The 18,408-nt window shown below is 37.0% G+C and overlaps 1 protein-coding gene across 3 annotated transcripts in view; it reads left to right on the forward strand.

Annotated features, from left to right (window-relative positions):
- The window catches only part of STAU2 (staufen double-stranded RNA binding protein 2), a 177,616-nt gene that overhangs the window by 61,995 nt on the left and 97,213 nt on the right, over positions 1-18,408 (forward strand). For all 3 annotated transcript variants that reach the window (XM_071554347.1, XM_071554346.1, XM_071554348.1), the window contains exons 8-11: positions 4,685-4,897; positions 7,264-7,401; positions 10,547-10,678; positions 14,554-14,614. In XM_071554347.1, coding sequence (XP_071410448.1) covers positions 4,685-4,897; positions 7,264-7,401; positions 10,547-10,678; positions 14,554-14,614 — 544 coding nt within the window. The remainder of the gene's footprint in view (positions 1-4,684; positions 4,898-7,263; positions 7,402-10,546; positions 10,679-14,553; positions 14,615-18,408) is intronic.

Raw genomic sequence — 18,408 nt, forward strand, 5'->3', positions numbered from 1 at the left:
TTACTGACGTGTTTGGCCCATATCCCTGAATTGGCCAACGTCAAATGAGCTGTTTGGACCTTCTTAGAAATCTGAGAAACCTCTCATAAGGTAGGTAAGAGAGCCAAAGGCAAAGGATATTGTTTGTGACGAAGGAATTCCTTGGTATAACAAAGGCATATATGCTTTCTATATGTGGTCTATGTGATACAGACTAATTAGAAAGTGAAGAGAGTGTAAAATTTAGAGGATGAAACTAGGGTTTCTGGGGGTGTTGGAGTATCAGTTTGCCACAGTTTGCCAAGAACCTAACTCTTATATAAGATCCGACATAATGGAAACACATGCCTGTGTTTCAAAAACGAAGGTCATAATTAGCATTTCAGTTTTCACACCTTGTTTTCTACCTTAAATATTTAAAAGTACTTGGAATAGTTCCATACAAATGAATGCACTAAAATACAAAGAGGTGTGTATGGTCACTGATCACAGAGTAGCTTGGAGGTTGGAAAGAAAATAGAGATAGTGCTTTGAATGTCTTCTTAACTTCATTCTTTTTCCAGCTTATTTAAGGGAAAGCACTTGGTAAGGAGAGAATGAAGGCAGAGATACTCAGTACAGCAAAAGTCTAATGTGCAACTTGCCAAAGAATGTTAACAACATTGAAAAAAGACAGTTTCTTGCTCTCTTGACAGGTTTTGTGTTATTTCCTGCCTTTAAATCTAAGTATAGGTGACATTCTTAAATAAAGAGTTTTGATTGGACTTGGTTCTGGCTTATTTTTCAATAAAACTGCTAAGCAATTATGGGTAATCCGCAGGATTTGATGTTTCTAATAGGATTTTATTTACAAATGGCCTTGTGTTATTCCAAGCAGGCATCAAAGGTTTTTCTAGCTTTTTTTTTTTTGGTGTGCAGTAGCTATAAAATGATCTGCCTGTTCCTCATTTGAAAAAGCTTTAGCCAATGTTCCAGCAGTGCTGTGTTACGCAACGAAGTAATGATCATAAATATGTGTAAGATTCTATGTAAAAATGTCAGACTTTGCAGAGGGGTGCACAGTCCTGTTTTGTGTAGTATATCTAGTTTTAATTGCCTAGGAAGTTTAGGACATTTCAAGGAATTTATAGCTATTAAATTGTTAACTAAAATAGAAACATTCGGTTCCAACAAAGAGCAAGCTTTACTCCATACTTTTCACTGGTGCATCCTTAGCTAGCCTTGATTCATCACCTTTTGAGTCAAAATGCAACTACTCTAAGGCATTTGTGGGGTTCTCAATGAACAGTTTTTAAGACAGAATACAGAAGTGATTGCTGTAGGAATGTTAGAGTACCTGTACACTGGTCATTTCACTTTATTTCTTCCTTGACAGTAGGTCAAAGTTTTGCCTTTTTCAGTTATTTTGCAAGATACATGTTTTTTATTTCTTATTTGTCAGTAAGGAATAGATGAGCCTAGAAAACAAAACTGAGGTCAACAGCTTCAGATATTAGAACATGTTGGGGTGTTTCAGATTGTCATTTTATTTTCAGTATTTTATTTGGATTGGTGTGTTATTTCTTTAGAATAGCAAATACTATAATTTATTTTTTTCATTCTCAGTATCAGCAGTGAAGTCATAGAGTTCCTGAACAGGCAAATTTTCTGCCTTTACATACCTGTCCAGTGTTCTGATGGGAAAGAGATGCAGTTTCTTATGTCCCAGTCTCACCAAAGTAAGAGAGAGATTCTGTATTTTGAATCAGCAATAGACCAAGTTGCTGGCTTTGGGAGACTGTTCTCAGCAGGAAGTTTCACACCTATTTGGCTCCTGCTCTCTTGGGGTTTAAGGCTTTGGACGCCTGACTACTGAGTAGCTCTATATTTGGCCTTTTTTGTAACTGGGAAACTCTGGTGTGTCTGCCTGCACAAGCCCCTGGAAATATAGTGATATTTTAAAAGTATAAATAATCATGAATGCATAGATGTAGGTGACATGGGTTTGTCGATCTGATTTTTGTCTCCTCTAGTCCTTGGGGTTTTTCTAATGTCCATTTAATCTTGTCATAATCTTCTGAATTTTCTACACAGTCTCATTAATAATTGAAGCAGTATTACTCTTTCACTGTAATCATACCGCTGTTTTTCATTTGTCAGCATGATTCATTAAGTTGAGCCAAATTCATTCTTGATGTAACTTGACCTTAGATGTGTTTTGGCCCCATATGTTTTCTCTTTCTGTAATTATTCTTTAAATCCATGGAACAGAAAAAGAAAAGTGTATTGAACTGTCACCCTTAATCAAATTCTCAGCTTTAAATTAGCCATGATTTGGTCCATGGGTCGTATCTTTCAACTGAGGAAATAGTTTAATGTCCTAATGCGTATAGTGTTCTTGGATAGCAAAGGTTGAATTTCTTTTTAGTGTTTTCTGTCCCAAGACTCATAGCACAACTGTTTGAAATCATGTGGAGTAAAAAGATCTAAAATCTGGGGTTAACCAAAAATGTTGTTAGGTAAATATTTTTTTTGCTTAATTACCACATTTGGATGTTTAGCTTGATCTGGATCCCATCTGAATCCTATGGGATTCATTCCATTGACAACACAGATTTTTTTCCATTTACACACTAACAAAGAAACAGTTTTTAATGTTTTCCCGTCAATTATTTACCTTGTGTCACATCCTTAAAATTTAAAAGAGGGAAATCATACCAGAATGCATTAGTTTTATATTAAGAAATAAATTTTTGTGTACATGAAAATACAATCTGGTTTTGTATTAACATTCTTTCTCTCATATAGATATATATATATATATATATATATATATATATATATATGCATATATATATATATATATGAGAAAAATTATATAAAACTAATATTTTAGGAGCTCAGCAATTATATTTTTTAGCAAGTCATTTTGTCCTTTCTAATCTGGTTGGTATAGACATTCTTTTATATTTTATTAATACGTTATATTGCATGTAAAGAGTAACACCTATACTACGGTATTAGTAGAACCACACAAAGATTAAGGACCTTAGTAAAGTTAATTTAGCCATGTTTTACAGCCAGCATGTTGGAATACTTGGATAGCAATGTACAGGGATGGATTAAGATATGCCTGTAAAACAGAGTGGGAGACGCTGCAGTGCAATGAAAGTGTTGAGCACTGATGCGAAGCCCAGCTGTGTGTGAGAGAGCTGGAGATCCTGGCAGTGGGCTCATCCCAGCTCTGGCGCAGGCAGTGCAGCATCCCATGGCTCAGCGTGGGTCAGTGCCTCGAAAGCACTCCTGCTTTCTCACATGGGGAAGCACTGGTGGGCAACCTTCAAGTGAGGCAGTCTTGAAAACACTTCTGAATTATTACCTGGAATCCTAGAGTGGGAACATTCCAGGACTAAAACAGAAAAATCCCATGCTGGCATAGATGTCATCTTATTCTGGGAAAATGCATACAAAGTTGTCTGTTACTTTTAAGTTTGTGTCTTTTTATTGATATATTCTGTGGTAAATTGTATTTGTTGAAGTTGCCACAAAAGAGAGCTTAAAAAAGAAATACAAGCCTAAGGAGACCTCATTATAGTGCAACAGCAAAACTAAATAATTCAAGGGACATGACCTTGATAAAAAGAACTTTAATACAAAACATGTTGTAATAATATTAAGATTGAAGGTTTCAGCACTTTAAAACTATAGTTATTTCACCAAGAAGGCCCGTGCACCTTTACCTCAGTTCCCTTACACACAAACATTATTCTTTTCAACAAATGGTTTGATATAATTCCATCTACTGAAAAAAATTGGTATTTATATTGATTTTGAAGATATAAAAAGATGCCTGTCAGATACTCTAATGTCTCCTTGTACATATTACATATAACAAAGATTAAATTAGGATGCTTCTTCCGCCCATCAAACAAAATAACTGAACCTGTTCCCCAGTGAGGTCTCTAATTCCTGATAGACATTGTCCAGACCAGTAAACAGTGTATACATGAAGAGAAGGCTATGATAGCCCTTGCAGTGCTGTGATTTGTGGGTGAATGCATCCTAACAGTATGGAAAAGGAGATGAGTCTGTGTGTGTATGTGTGAAAATGAAGGCAGAAGAAGAGGCGAAGGCGGGTACAGCATTCAGAACTTAATTTCTTGCCACATTATTAAAATCTGTAGTAGTGAAGTTCTTCAGATGGACACTGTAAAAATGTGGATCTTTAAGACTCGAGTTTGGAACTTTGAACATCCTATGTTTTAATGCAAATAGAAAAAAATTACAAACAGGTTGAGGTAAAGGCCATATAAATACAGTTTTGAATGTGTTTTTTTAAAGAAATAGCCAGAGCCTGGTAGACCTTCATGGATTTAATTTCTTTAGTATGTGAAGCACCTTGCAAGGATAAAAACCAGCAGCCTTGGTTTAAATATAAATTATTGTTGTATATTGTGTTATTCTATAAATCTTCAAAAAACTATAGGCCTACTGTATTTTATGTGAAACACTGAATATAGGTGGTTAGATTTGCTTTGCCTAACTAGTCTTAATTTTCTGTCCTCAGATCTTATACTGTCATTAATATTTGTTCAAGTTTTATGAAAACCCATCTAATGCCTTCAGTTAGCAGGAAAACTACATTAGTAGTAGGTTCATTGCAGAGATGCAAACATTGCTATCTTCTTGTAGGGTGATTTGGTTCAATGTTGTTTTCTCTTAAAAGGTGATTAAAGAAAGTGGACCTCCTCACATGAAGAGCTTTGTTACACGTGTTACAGTAGGAGAATTTACTGCAGAAGGAGAAGGCAACAGTAAGAAACTCTCAAAGAAACGTGCTGCAATGGCTGTCCTACAAGAACTTAAGAAACTTCCTCCTCTTCCTGTGATTGAAAAGCCAAAACTTTACTTTAAAAAGCGTCCAAAAACAATATTGAAGGTATGTGTCCACCTTTGACAGACTTAAGAATGTTTGCTTAGAAAGTAGAAGTCAGATTAATATCAATACAGGTTTATTTGTCATTTTCTGTCAATATGGTTACAGTTACTTATTACTGTCAGTATTGTTACTTGTTTGCCTGTGCTAATATGCCTGAGGGGTTTTTTAAGTCCTGGCAATGCTAATTCTTAAACATAATGGCTTGTAAATAGCTCACATCACCGAAATCTTCAAGGGTTTGGTTCAAGTCTAGTGGAGGGTCAAGCCCTCCAAGCAGCTCTGTACAACCATGTGAAGTTTTAGTATCATCTCCTCTGGGAGGCCCTGCTGGCATATGTAGTGCCCCTCTCCCTGGGCTTTCCCCCCTCCCCAGTTCGAAGAGGTAGAGAGATACATGAAGTAGAAAATACATGGATACTACTTTAGTTCTTCAGGATACTTTACTAGAAATACTACCATTAGAGATCTGTATACTCAGTATACCACGTAAGTGCAGAGTTCTGAAGGAGCAGCCACCAGAAAAGCCCTTTAAAATAAGTGACTACTTTGGAAAGGACAAAACTGGGTTTGGAAAATGAATGAAGGATTTATTTATTACCCTCCTATTTTCATTTGCCTTCAAAACAGAATGAGTGATTTTTCAAGAAAACCTGGGTTAACTAGATACCTGTCTGCTACTAAAATTCTGGGAGTCTAACTAAAAAATGGTCAGGAAAATTATTTAGTGGAAAACCATCAGCATTAATACAGCTTTAAAGCTGGAAGATCTGAAAAGGTTTTTGGCTTTGGCTTTCTCATTTTGGAAAGTTTTCCTCAAGAGAGATGCTAAGGGTGTAATAATGTAAAAATCTCTTATATTACCATGAACATAAATTTGATTATCCAAAGTTGGCCTTGTTAAAGAGACATTGATTGACAAAAAAAGTTGGATATGTGGAAGGTTTTTATTTTTTGAATATCCAAACTTCTGAAATGCTTTCAGTGTGCCAATTTTGTTCAATTTAACCTGCAATTGTTTTGAGCATCAAAAAAGCGGCAAGAAAAACTTCATTTTATTTGTATATGTATCTTATGGTCAGCTCTTTATTTCGGCTATTCTGCATTTTGTCTCTGCCTGGCTTCTTGCCCACACAGCTGCCCTTGTGTATGACATTGTCTTAGCTCTTTCACCTACATCTTCTCTAATTACTTCAGCAGTTACACTATGTAGGATTCAGTGCACAGCTTTCTAAATATAACATCCCTCTCTAGTCTTTGCCTTCAGTTGCCAATAATTTCTTCAGGTTCTGGAACACTTGTTTGTTATTTGAGAAGCACACGCAAGCATCTTCTCTTCACCTGCAAATGGTTTCATAAAAAGGAAATAGCTCAATAGCATACAAACAATTCAGCATTCAAATGTCATATACATTTGTGAGTTTGTTCTTTGTGTTATGGAATATAAATCAGTTAAATATGACTTTGGATAAATTTGTGTCTGTCTTAATTTCTTCTTCAGAAGATCTACGAACAAATATTTTCATAGCTATTTCCTTTGAGAGAGCATTTGCCTTGTGAGCAATAACTCATTAAAAGAATTTCAGAACTAGAGTTTTTGTAAGGACTCTAGTTTTTCACTTGTCTCTGTAACCTTGGACAGACCATTTTGTCAGTTCCTTTGTTTTCCTTCCATCAGATCAATTCCCCCACCAACCATGTATTTTGATGTGTTATTGTGAGGATTATTGTCTGTTAAGCATTTGAAATACTCTGTGGGTGTCTCACAACATGCAACATTTCTAGCCATTCGCATCAAAATGTATTTTTAGGCTAAATTCATGTGACACACAGAGTGAACTTTCTGCACCTTTAATTGCATTATTATAGGATGGAAGGCAGGAGCGCTAAGAAGGAAAGCAGGAAGGCTGAGAGAGGAATATTCCTTATTATATATGGCAAATTTTTTTTGTCCTCATGTAAATCTCATCTCTTCTTAGTGTAATGCATGTTGTTCCAGCATTGTGCAACCTGTTTTAAAGGGTTAGGGGGAAGGGCCCTAGAAGTAGGGCAATAAGATATAATTGACTGATGAATCTGCTAATTTTCATCCATCCTCATAAGGACCTCCATAGATGGGGGAGGATATTTGTAGCTTGCAGGTTCCAGTTATGCACCCTACCTGCAGCAGTGGTAGACAGTGTTTTTCCACAGGTTTGAGCCTGAGGATTCTTTTGTCTCATGATCAGAAAATGGGAAGTAATTGACTTCTTATTCTCTCCAAGGGAGGATTAAAAAAGAGATAACCCACGTAAATGTTCTACTGAAGCAGGGTAATAGTTGTATGATATGTACTGAAATAATGGTTCTTTCCTTTAAACCTGGTTTAGACTGGACCAGAATATGGTCAAGGAATGAATCCAATCAGTCGTTTGGCTCAGATCCAGCAGGCCAAAAAGGAGAAGGAGCCAGAGTATGTTCTCCTTTCAGAGAGAGGAATGCCTCGCCGTCGAGAATTTGTTATGCAGGTATCATTTGCTCTTACATTAGACATAATGGCCTTGCTATGTTTTGTTCAAACTCAAGCAAAGTGGTGGCATAATGTGAAGTGGATCTCCCTGTGTTTAGCTCTTTGCTTTACAGTCAGTTATAGAAGAATAGTATGAAATACAGTATCAGAAAGACTGTCTGAATTTTCTCTTTGTGAAACAAAGGGCAATTTGGTTATATGCCTTGTAGATGCTTTTCTTGTAGTGGTTTTGCGTATTTTTTTGCTGATTTTATCTCTGATCGTTCATGATTTATTGTCTTTCAAAAAAAAAATTGGACTGTTGTTGATCAGAGGATTGCAATAGTAACTAGTATTCTGAAATGTGGGTGTTAATATCTCCATATTACCAAGCAAGTTGGTTTTAAAAAAATGTGTTGTAAATCTTTTCAGATTTGCAGTCTCTCTGTGGCTTTGTTTATATCTGAAATACAACAAAAAAAGCCTTCTATCACATGTTTTAGCCTGCCCTCTGTCTGGACCTAGAACAGAAACAGTAGATCATTAATGTTTGTTTCATATTTAAATTAAGAACATGCACAATATTTGATATGACTGTGATATTTTGTTAGATAGCACAATAGCAGGTTGAGAAAGATTAGGAAAGGAAAGGATTCTGTACTCTTGTGTTTTCACTCAAGGGTAATTTTGTGCCGGAACAACTCAGAACAGCATACCTGAACATATTTTGACTTGTTGTCTACAAACCACACCAAAATGTCTCTTCTGATCTCAAGCAGAATTTATGGTGTTCCAGCACCTCCTTCTCCAGAAAATTAGTTATGTTTTCACTTAAATCTTTAAGTTCCTCCTTCATGTCTATGAAGATAATCTAGCAATCTTAATTTTCTTGGACCTTGGTGGTCTTTCTTGATGTTTTGTTATTTTTCTCTCTGAAGCAAAAGAAGATATTGAATTTGGTTCCTTTTGTTGCGGAATCTTTTTTTATCAATATAAACTTGGATTTCCAACTTTTCGTTAGACCTGAAAGTATTTGAAAAAGAGTGATCTTATCACAGATATTCTCATTTCCTGTGCTTAAACCCCTATGGGACTGTCCACAGTTAGTGGTTTCTGTGTGAGGCCTCAGAAGAGGACAGTGTAACACAGCCCAGTATTAGAAAGATGGGCTGGGGTTTTATTTTTCTCTTGGAGGAATTTCAGTAATGGCAAAATCTTTGTTTTGAACAAAAAAGAGTCTTAAAAGCAGGGAATATGCAGAAGATTTCTTTTATCTAAGAAGGCTTGTAAAAGAAAGAGTCAAAGAAATTTCATAGAACAGTTGCTTTGTTATGAATACTTTTAAAGTCCATTTTCACCCTTTTGTAATCTTTTCACACTGAAGTCGTACTGCTGCTTCTCCCACCTTCAAGAAGTCTCAGTGGATTCATTATGACATGCACAAACACTTATCAGAATAAAAAAACCTTTGTATTAACTACTTAAACAATGTTTTCATTTAATTTAATTGAATGTGGAAGTAAAATATCCAGAGATAATATGGTCATTTTTATCTGTCACACAAAGAGCAAGTTTAGTTGTGATGAAATGGATCCAATTACTTGGATCCTGGCTACTAGATAAACAGAAGAAAACCCCTGATGACATTAGTTGGTGTTCTGTTCCCAAAGTTAATTTCAGAAAGCTCTGTCCCTTTGTAGTGAGACCTTTAATCCTTGATAGAGGTTATAATAATAGCTAAACCAGTTTTACAGGTCTGAGAAACAGCAACACATTGATTTATTGTGAGCTATGTTATAAATTATCATTTTGTCTTGTCCTATTAAAGTCCCTCAATTTTATTGCATATAAACTTGAAGCAGATCGCCTATTTTCTAATTGTTATTGTGATCCGCATAGAAGATAAGGTTTATATTTCAAGATTATTAATATTTCTGGCTTAGGCAGCTGAACCTTTTTGCATATACATATACTTTAAAGGAATATTCACAATCATCATTATTCATTTGCGTCCTCACCTTAATATTTAGAATTAATACGTATTTGAATCAAGAAGAATTTAAACTTCTAGGAAAACATAAAAATGAGATAATTTGAGGAAAGTGAATAACATAAACTATTAAATAGCATTTATTATTTATTTAACATTGTACACCTGTTTTTACAAAATTTTTTTTAAGTTCCTTCCAGACTCTTTCAGGTCTTTGACCTCTGAGGTTTCTTCTATTCAGATCACTTTGGCTATTGTATTATTTTGATTTTGATTTCCTTTTTTGGACACACTTTTGAAACTGTGCACTGTTTTAAGAGACAATTTCTCAAAAAAAAAGACTGAATGGACAGAACAAAATATACCTATCAGATGCATAAATGAACAGCAATGGCAGTGCTAATATCAAAAACCAGACACAGCTCCAGGACTTTTAAGGATGGTATCCAAGCCAAGGACTAAGTCAGAGCCAGCTCAAATTTTGCCAGCTCAACCCAAGACAGAGCCCCACATGCTTTGTGGATATCCATCGTCTACAACTGGTCCTTATTTTGACATTCTAATTTCTCCTAATTTTATGAAAGGAGTCATGTTTGTCAGAAACCCTTTGTGCTGTACAGACCAGAGATCCAGCAAAGCACCTTATTTCCAAAGACTGTTTTGATCAAAGCTTGTCCTGTGTTAAGAGGTCACAGCCTGTGTCCCTTGCCATGCGACAAAGTGGCAGGAATGCAGATATGGTTTTCATCTTTCCTTAGAAACCAGTGTCATTAAAGTCTCCAAGTCACGGTTTCTTCCCCCATTGTTCTGGATACTGTCATGATGATGCTGAGTAGCTGCTTCAGGCAGCACTCCTACAAGAAATAGGAAGTACAGACCCTGTGGCACTTCCAGTGTTAAGAAAGAGTGGGGCAAAGATTCATTAGGGAAGAGAGAGGCAACTGTGTGTGCATTGAGATACAGAAAAATGTAGCTCTTGGAAACCTTCTGAAAAATCTAGACAAGCTCCTCTGTGTGAACGAATGCTGTAGTCCCTCTTTGCACTACTTTTACTTTTTCAAGATTGGGTCTTCATCAGAAGAGCTGACAGTTGTTGATAGATCAGCAGGGGTATTACATGGTGATATTAATTGTCATAATAATTTATTGTGATTATCAATGTTTTCTTTTTAAGGTAAAAGTAGGCAATGACATTACTACTGGAACAGGCCCAAACAAGAAAATAGCTAAAAGAAATGCAGCAGAAGCAATGTTGCTACAGCTGGGTTACAAAGCCTCTACTCCTCTTCAAGACCAGCCAGAAAAGGTGAGAACCAGTTGTTATGATGCCCACATTTTACCCTTGTATAGATTTTTAAGCTGTGTCAGCTAATCACTTAGTTACTTAAAACAGTCACTCCTGTTTTAGGGGGTTGCTTGTCACTGATTGGCCTTTCTTTACCTACAGCTCTATAGCTACTTAGTAGTAAGTGCAGCCTCTGCTCCTGTAAGAGTAATTAAGAACAGAAATGTAGTTCCATAGAATAGTGTGTGTTTGTGTGTGTGTGTGTGCAGAAGTGTACATGTGATGCGTGTACCTATTTCCATTTTCAAATCAGGAAGAATGTGCCTCTAGCTTTTATTCCATTTTGGGCATCCATAAGAGCACTGAAAGGAATGATGTTAGTAATTTTCATACATGAAGAAGCCTTAGTAGTCAATCTTCCCATTGCATGTACACTAAAAGCATTCCAGAAAAATCATGGCCTTTTCAGATTTGATGATTGATAAAGAAAATGAGCATCACTTTTGGGTTTTTTTATGAAGAAGGAATTGAATTTAGAATTTGTGTGTTGCAGGTATGTGTTTCCACATTAGCTGTGTGTAACTTTAGCACTCCTCTCCTGTCTTGAGTTTATTGATCGGAGATTTTGTAACAGAAATTGGGTGTTAAGGTTTTGCCTTTTGTATCCTGAAAAGATATTTGATAAGGTATTTGACTAAGCTGCAGGCTCTAAACAGCTTCTGTCATATGCAGAGTCACTGCATGTATATATTATGATAATATCTTACATGTATACTATGACTACATCAGCTAGGTCAGGTTAACAGAATGTTCTGCTGGGCTTTTCTAGGGACCACGTGGCAAATCTGAATATAGTATATATCCATGTATGTACTCTGAAACATCCTTTCTTTTTCTTAAAAGAGGGAGAGAGAGAAGAGAGAGAGAGAGAGAGATACTGTGTTCTACGTGTTCTGTACCCTTAGCCAGGAAAAAGTAAATGCTGTACTGGTTACTTGGCCCCACCTCCTTCAGTTTTCCTCTCCTTTGAGAGTATCAGCAATACCTATGTTGTTTGCACTCACCTTCACTTTGTTTTTCACTATGTGCCTTGGTCATAGGCAAGTGTGAATTGCTCTAAAAGGAGTACTTGGAAGGTAGATGATGTTCCTAGTGAGAACACATTGTGCCGACACAGCCATTTAAAAACAGGATTCTGACTGGGTCAAATGATAATTCGTTTTCACCAGAATGCAGAGACCTTTTTACTGTAGAATATACTTTCTACAGTATAAAAGTTTCAGCTTTTTATTCACTGCCAGTTTGGCCTGAGGGCTTTCATGAAAATCAAAACAAAACTGAGGAGTTTGGGTTTTTTTTCTAATAGGAAAACATAGGCTTTCATTCTTGGATTTTAAATTGACTGGACTAATTTTGCTCAGTTTTTTCCAGAGATAAAGCCTGAAAAAATTCAGCCCACAACATAGTTGCTTTGGAGAGCTCTACACAGTGGAAACTTGTGGTTACATTGAAATTCTTAAAAGAAATGGAGTGGCTAAAAAGGGGTGTTGCTGCTTCATTTCCCTACAGTTATGAGACTATTGCTTACAAGTGCATTGTCTTTAGAAAATAAGGTTTAATTACATACTGGCAGATCTATCTATCTATCTATCTATCTATCTATCTATCTATCTATCTATCTATCTATCTATCTATCTTAGGATTGGTAGACAATGGCCTAATATTATTCTGAACACAGTGAACAAACATCTTACTGTATCCAAAAAATGTGAACTACTCCAATTTTTATGTAGTGGCAGTGTCATAACAGGATAACAAATTTTTATAGCTTTGTTTGGGTTAAAGATATAAAATATCTAGAACATCTGGCTTTATCTTCTGTATGTAACAGACTGAAAATATTTGGAGATGCACAAGTTAGTTTGTGTAGCTTAAAGCATTTTAATTCTCAAACTAAACTGTGGTGGAGAGGAAGGAAAATAGCCCTTAGATCTCTATCAGTTTGTGCATTGCAAAATTCCTTCCATATAACTTGCACAATAAAGACATACCAGTAGAAGATACTTGTTTCTCTCTTGGAATCCAAAATGGGTCCTGGCATAGATTAGCTGGTGTAGCAGGTTGGCATCTAAATGCCCAATTTTTACTTGTGTGCTTTTTGATGGTTTTAGTAAAAAAGCCAACTTCTTTTTCTCCAGTGTCACCCCTTCTCTGAGTTTTTCCATTCCATTCCAACTTCCTTAAAAAAAAAAAGGTGACAGTATTCATTGTTTTAATGAAGACCTAGGTGTGTTACAAGAGCAATGCATGGTGCTGATGGCAGCACAGGTAATTCAGGTAATGTAAAAAAGTTAAGGCTCTGCTACTTTCTGAGCTAATTTGATTCCTGGAAGAAATCAGTAATGGTAGTGCAGAGCCTTGAGGAGAGCCATTTGAAAGTGTGCTGGGAGACTTTTTGCAGCTGTCAGAATTTTAGCTTTATGGATGAGACTGGAGACTTGTAATCATTTTTTCATGTTTCCGTCTTTTGTTTCTTCTTGCTACTTGCGTTCTCTTAGAGAAAAGAAGAAGAGAGTAGATTGCATTCATGGGAGGCAGCATCATTAAGGATCACTTACAGATAGATGAATTCTTTTTTATTTTCCCATCATGATTAATTTAATAAACAATGAAAAAGAGAGGAATGAGGAGAGTTGGAAATGTTCTGCTCATATCGTAGTGGTGTGCTTGTGCTGGTTTTGTGTTATGGATGGACAGTATAGATTCCTGGCAAAACCATGCTGCTGAAACAGCAGTAAATACAAACATACTTAGGGATTTCATATTGCTTATTCTTTCCATTATATATCTCCCATTTTCACTGCACAATGTCAAGGCTGTAAGCACTTTGGTATGTACATGATGACAAAAAGCAAGGAAATAATCACTGGAACAGCTCTTTCTGCTCTTTACAAAGGAAAACGTATCATCTAGTAGTCTTCATAATCTAAACACCCTTAACACAACTTCTGAGATGCAGAGGCAGATTTCAGCTGGTTGATCTCCCTTCACATCTCTTCCACTTTGCAATTAACTCCGTATTCCAGAACAAATGATTACAACTTTGCCATGACATATAGCCTGCTTTGCTGTGAAGTTTTGCATACAAAATCCCAGCAAAATCTGACAAGGATCATTTGTTTCACATTCACAGAGCTGGCTGTCAATAGCTCCTAAGTAATGAGGAAGCTTGGAATTGTTTATCCACTTGTACAGTAAACCTAGAACCATGCCTGTTATTTACTGTGAAGACTTCAGTCATGTCCTCATTTTGAAACTCCGTTAATTGCTCCCCTTTTCCACGTCAGAGCAATTCCCAGTATTAAACATAATAAAATTAAAGACAATTAGCTTCATAAAAAATATATTAAAATAGTGGAAAATTGCAGCCATTTTTTCTTCTACTTCAGCAACTAAATGGATTCTTAACAAATAAATATTGTAAAATTACACCCAAAGTACTTTATAGTGTTTATGCATTCCTTCATTGGCAGTTATTAGGATCTTCTAGTTTTAGAATGTAATTTCTCTGTTGTCTGTGTTTTCAATTGAGAGCTGCTTAAAACATTTTATTTTATTTAAGTCTAATTTGGTAACATATTGAGTTGAGCCTAATCCTTGGGGAAACATTTACATTTCAGTGTTAGGCAATAGTTGTTAATGTTTATTCATGCAGGGCACATTACTCAAATAACCTATCTTAGTCAAAAATTAAGATGTGTTAGCAAAATTCTGTAAGCAGATGTGGCAATCGCAAGCCATCCTTTTTAGAATCTTTCAACTACATTTATAAACAACAATGTTCTGTTTAGAGGGGAGTTTGCTCTTTACTTATTTGTCTTTTCTCCCTGTTTCAGCTTGGAGAAAACAAGAGTTGGAATGGCCAGAATGTTGGGTTTTCTGAGCCAACAAGTAACAGTAAGTATTGCTTTATAAATTAGTATTTATACTTACTTTTCTTGATCTCTGTAGGATTTGGAGTATTCAAGACAATTGAAATGCTTTTCATAAATATTTTAAGGTTTTTATTGCAATTAGATGAATTAACTCCTGAGTGTCCTCTGTTTGAGTGTAGGTATGAATGAATGCAGGATCAAGGAGATTTTTATTTACTCATTGAATCCTTCAGTTTGTAAGGGATTTTAGGAGGCCATCTAAGCTACCTACTCAAAGCACAGTCAGTACAGAATTCAGACAAGGGCACTTATATCTTTTTAGTCATTCACAGGGACAGAAATTCCATAGCTTGTCTGGGCAGCCAGTTCCAAGCTTAACTATATTCACACTGAATTTTTAAATTTTAATTCTTGTCAAAACATCTCTTGTTTGTTTATGACTATCATCTCCTGTTCTTCTGCTATATATCTCAGCAATGTGCCTGATTCTGTCTCTTGGACAACATGTTCTTAAGTGTTGGAAGGCTGCTGTTAGGTTTTTCAAAGCATACCACTGTCCTCCAAGTCTGACATCCAAACAGGTTTCCACAATTTATTTATCTAGACTTCAACATCTCAGCTTGGAGACAAGTATACTGTGGGAGATATGGTGCCAAAAGCCTTGCTAAAGCCAAGGTAAATGACATCCTGTGCTCTCCCTTCCTTCATAAATTCAGTCATTTTATCACAAAAGGCAATCGCATTTTGTGCTCACAAATGGCTTTAAGAGGACTATGATTTTCCCAGGTACTAGAGTGAGGCTGACTAGCCTGTCTGTTTTGATGATGATGCCTTTCTCAGGCATCATTGGCCATCTTCTGATCTGCATGACTTTTTGAAGATAACAGAGAGTGGCTTCACAATGATATAAGCTGTTTGACTCAACATGCTAAGGTATATCCCATTTTTGTTCCAATGGATGCACAGAAAGTTCCACCTGAATGAGAGGAAGAACTTCTTTACCGTGCAGGTGACCAGATTGCCCAGAGAGGTTGTGGAGTCTCCCTCACTGGAGATATTTAAGAACCATCTGGACACAATGCTGTGCCATGTGCTCTGGGATGACCCTGCCTGAGCAGGAGGTTGGACCAGATGACCCACTCTGGTCTCTTCCAACCTAACCCATTCGGTGATTCTGCAATTCTGTGGTCTATGACTTCAATGGGCTGACTTCTATCTTTTCTCAAGACATCTCTGACTCTGATCAGGTTGTGCTATTGGTGGTTTGTGTCTTCCTTGAGCTGTGTCCAAAGACATAAAAGCACAAGAAACCTTATTGGCGAAGACTGAATTCAGTTTCACTGCAACAGGTAAAGAATAGATTTTTGCCTTTAAAGTGGTAAAGATGATATAAATAGTACTTCCTTCACTGGATTCTTCTCTAGGACTGTGTATAGTTTTGAAATGACATTATCTCTTTCAACTAAGAATTGTACTAGAGATGGACACACATATTATCTGCCTTCTATTTTTTGCCTATGTATATCTGAAAGACATGGTCCTAAAAGCAGGTTTTAAAAGATTTCAGTATATACGTGGTCTTTCCACTCACAAGATGTGAGAAATAATTTGTGCCTCAACTTACACAACAGTTTGCAGATATTTAAAGTGATCTTGGATTCAGCTCATGCCACTGTGTTTCTCTTAAAGGAAGGATTCTACAGGATCTAAGACTTATTGCTTCCTTACAGCTCTGTCATCAATCCCCATCAATACTTGTAGCTGATTGCTGTTTGCATTGTCAAAACCTCTAAGTCAATGCCTGTGAAATATCTTTAAATGTTATTATCTTCAAATGTTAATAGAGTTTGAGACAGCAGATTAAGACCTCTAGATTTTCTATCTTTGCAGTGTCTTGTAGGAAAGATATTTATAAATGACACCACAATCATCTGCTACACCAAAGAGAAAAAACAATCCCTTTCTCAGACTGCATCTGGCAAGACAACTTTGGCAGTTATACATGTAAATCCAAATCTAGAAGGAGAACACAAAGCAAACTCATTTAACAGGAGACAAGATCAACAACATTACTTTTTAAACCTCTGCTGACCAAATAACTTAATTTTCAGAGACTGACTTGCTCACAGAACTTTTTGCAGCCACCACAGGCCACAGTACAAAAAGAGGTTTTCATTTTGGGATGCTTTTGTAGTTCACAATACCTGCATTTCCATTCTTCTGATGTACAAGTAAGTCGGAAGTCAAATGAGGTGTAGCTAGCATGTCCATAGACACAGAGCATTTGTTTCTGACAGTGCTGTTCAGAGACCATTGTGCTTAATCTCTTGATCCCTTTTTTGAGGGTTCTAACCTTGAGGCAACATTAGTAACAATCAGGTGATTAAAGTGTGTCACAGAATCATAGAGTCACGAAATGTTAGGGGGTTGGAATGGACCTTAAAGATCAACTAGTCCCAACCCACTCTGCCATGTGCAGTGTCACCTCCCAGTAGAACAGATAACTCAAGGCCTTATCCCACCTGGCTTTGAACACTGCCAGGGTTGGGGCATCCACAGCCTCCCTGGGCAACCTTTTTCAGTGTCTAACCACCCTCATAGTAAAGAATTTCTTCCTAATATCTAACCTAAATTTCCCCTATTTCAATTTGTACCCAGTACTCCTTTTCCTATCACTACAGTTCCTAATGACGAGTCCCTTTCCCGCTTTCCGGTAGGTCCCCTTCAGATACTGGATAGTTCCTATGAGGTCTCCACACAACCTTTTCTTCTCCAGGTTGAACACCCACAACTTTCTCAACCTGTCTCCATAGGGCAGGTGCTCCAGTTGTCTTACCAGCTTTGTGGCCCTCCACTGGACTTGCTCCAAAAGTTCCCTGTCCAGAGCTCGATGTGGTACTCCACATGGGGTCTCACAAGAGCAGAGTAGAGGAGTAGCATCAGCTCCCTTTACCTGCTGGCCACTGTGCTTTGGATGCAGCCCAGGACACTGTTGGCTTTCTGGTCTGTGAGCGTACACTGCCAGCTCATGTTGAGTTTTTCATCAGTCATCGTCCCCAAGTCATTCTCTGCAGGGCTGCTCTCAGCCACTTCTCTGCCCGACACACACATGTGTCTGGGATCACCACGGCCCAGGTGCAGGACCTTGCACGTAACTTTATTGAACTTCATGATGTTTGCATGGGCCAACCTGTCAAGTCTGTTGAGGTCTCTCTGGATGTCATCCCTTTCCTTCAGCATGACAGCTGTGTCACACAGCCTAGTGTAGTGTGCAAAGTTGCTGAGGGTGCACTTGATCCCACTGTCCATGTCACCAACAGAGATGTCAAATAGATTATTTCAGTATCATTTATTATTTCAGTGAGACTGTACTATCTTTTTGTAAAATAGGAAGAGTTTGAACCCAAAGTGTTTTCAATTGGTATATACTTCTTTACTGATTTTTACACTTCACCTCTTAGGCAGCCCTCTCTTCCAGGTATTTTCCTTGAAATTTACAGCTTAACTGTAGAAAATGTACAGAACATTTTTATATCTTATTTAGTTGAGTGGTAAGTTCAGTTGATACTTTCCTACTGAGTGGCTCTGTGAAGAGGCCTGTTTTTCAGGATGTGACTAAGGTCAGGGGCTTGCTGCATTTGGAGAAGAACTGTGCAGTACTACTTGGTATTTCTCACTAATTTTCCAGACATGATTACTATTTACATGGTGTGCTAATATTTAGTAGGGGAATGCTCTGCCAATAAGTGTTTACCTATGAGCAATTAGCCTTCTCTGCTTCTAGTAGAATATCATGTGTTAGTTTGCCACACAGGG

Source organism: Pithys albifrons, chromosome 4 (genome assembly GCF_047495875.1).
Source record: "Pithys albifrons albifrons isolate INPA30051 chromosome 4, PitAlb_v1, whole genome shotgun sequence".
Lineage (NCBI taxonomy): Eukaryota > Metazoa > Chordata > Aves > Passeriformes > Thamnophilidae > Pithys > Pithys albifrons.